The sequence below is a fragment of the Penaeus chinensis genome, chromosome 36 (genome assembly GCF_019202785.1).
Source record: "Penaeus chinensis breed Huanghai No. 1 chromosome 36, ASM1920278v2, whole genome shotgun sequence".
Lineage (NCBI taxonomy): Eukaryota > Metazoa > Arthropoda > Malacostraca > Decapoda > Penaeidae > Penaeus > Penaeus chinensis.
Genome location: NC_061854.1, coordinates 29649180 through 29651679, shown reverse-complemented (window position 1 = coordinate 29651679; position 2500 = coordinate 29649180). Strand labels below are relative to the sequence as shown.

Genomic DNA, 2500 nt, shown 5'->3' with positions numbered 1-2500 from the left:
TATATATGCAGGTAGGTATATGTATGTGTATCTTTGTATGTATGCATATGTATATGTATATATATGTATATATATGAATATATACATGTATAAATAAATAAATAAATAAACAAATAAAATATATATTTGTATATATACATATATGATATTTTGTATGTGTATATATGTATGTATATGTATATTCATTATATACATACATAGAAAACAAATTTACTTGTATATACTGTACATACATATACATACATTTACATATTTACAAAATACTATAGTTTTAGTCGTTCCTTCAGCCACTCCTGCATATATTTGACACACTGTTGTATCTTTGTTCAGCTTAATGAAAGGAAAACCACTCGTGTCATGTACTAACAAACAGTAAATATCGAGGCCCACGAGTCTTTTCCTGAGTCGGAACGAGCAATACAAAGCTCTCTCGCAGATAGGGATACTCTTTCTATCGATTCGTTGTGTTGAGAGCGTTTACCTTTGAAGGCGAGAGACACAACGTTAATTGGGAGGGAAGACTTTGAGGCTGACAGTGAATGTTTTGCTGTCGCATTTGGAGGGAGAGCTGAAGGAGGGAGAGTCCGAGAGGAGGCGCCTTACCAGGGTGAAGGTCTGGCCGAGCGGGTTGACGACCACGCCGCCCGCGCCGGACCCGAAGCCGCCCGCGTAGCTGTGCCGGCTGCCCCCGGCCACCTTGCCCAGGCTGCCCAGGCTGCCGGCTGACCGCTGGCCGCTCATGCCGCCCGCGAAGCTGTGCCTGTTGGTCCCTCCCACGGGCCTCTGGCCGATGCCGCCCGCGAAGCTGTGCCTGCTCATGCCCCCGCCCGACACGGGCGTCTGGCTGCCCGAGGATCCCGGGCTCACCAGCCGCCCAGCCGACCCCAGGCTCGCCATCCGGCCGCCCGAGCCGCCCGACATGGCGCTGCCTACCCGCACCGGCGACCCTGTGGCGCTGCCCACCCGCACGGGCGAGCCCACGCCCCCGAGCCGTCCTGGGGACCCAAGGCCGCCCACGCCGCCCAGGCTGCCGGCCGAGCCCTGCCGCCCTCCGTAGCTGTGCCTGTTGATCGCCCCTCCGGTCCGGGGCACTGTCACGCCCCCGCTCATGCCGCCGCCTGTCGCCATGCCGCCTGCAGGCATGCCGCCGCCGCCCATGCTGTGCCGGCCGAAGCCGCCCGAGAGGCTGTGGCGCACCGGCCCGCCCGCGAAGCTGTGTCGGCTCATGCCGCCGGAGTAGCCCGGGGGCGCCGACCCCCCCGGCGAAGCTGTGTCGGTTGCGGGTCCCCATGCCGCGCAGGCCGCCCACGTTCTCGTCGGAGCCGCGGCCGCCCATGAAGGCGGCGATGCTGTGCCTGTTGCCGCCCTGTGACTCCACGAGCCCCACGGGCGGCGGCGGCCGGGAACCCTCCGCCCATGTCGCCGTCGGAGTCCTGGTCCTCGTCCTCCTCCGCGATGCTCTGGCGGCTGAGGCCTCCCGCGCAGGCGTCGTCGTCGGCGGTGCTGGGGCCCGCGCAGGGGGGGTACGCCTCTGGGGGAGAGCGGGGTATGAGGGCGCTGTGTGTGTGTGGGGGGGGGGGGTTGAAAGGGAATGGATAGATGGGGAGAGACAGGTAGATGGATAGATATATAGACTGATATATATATATATATATATATATATATATATATATATATATATATATATATATATATATAATATATACATACATATACACACACATATATATACATACGAGAGAGAGAGAGAGAGAGAGAGAGATACAGGCGGACAAACCCATATATAGAAACGTATATAGGAAAATAAGTAAAGAGAGGAGAGAGAAGTAAGGAAGAGAAAAGGTTCAAACGGTATATTGTAGGTTTTCAGAAATGTTCAACAGACACGGATATTCCTCAAATAGTTTTCTTTTCACTCACTGAACACATGCACAAATACGCACAACCACGCATATGCACGTGCACAGATCACACACACACACACACACACACACACACACACACACACTCACACACACACGCACACACATACACACACACACACACACACACACACACATGCACACACATAAACACACACACACATACACGTACACACACATACGTACCAAGATCGCACAGACGGACAGACACACACACACAAACACAAACATCTGCACACCAGCACACGCACATTCACACGCACACAAAACAAAAAGACAAACAAACACAACCGAAAAAATAACATTAAGAACACGCACAAACATAACACACAAAGAAAAACATAAATCGGTATATCATATGTTTTTATTATTATTATTATTTTGTTTTTTATCAATGTCAAGTGCATCGTCTATCTTCTACGAAAGCTCTTACTGGACTCAGAAAACTCAATCTGTCCTGGTTGGTCTTTCTTTCCAGTCTTAACCTTTTGAACTCTGACCCTGCTATCTATCTCCCATAACCCCCCACCCCCCCTATCCCCATTCCCATGCTAGGCTAACTTCCATGGCCTGTTCTA

General features: G+C 51.8%; 1 protein-coding gene across 1 annotated transcript in view; it reads right to left on the bottom strand.

Annotated features, from left to right (window-relative positions):
* LOC125044915 overlaps window positions 1–2500 on the bottom strand; it is a 138970-nt gene that overhangs the window by 9414 nt on the left and 127056 nt on the right. Inside the window, exon 12 of the mRNA XM_047641878.1 lies at window positions 604–1503. Within this exon, the coding sequence (XP_047497834.1) occupies window positions 604–1503 (900 nt within the window). The remainder of the gene's footprint in view (window positions 1–603; window positions 1504–2500) is intronic.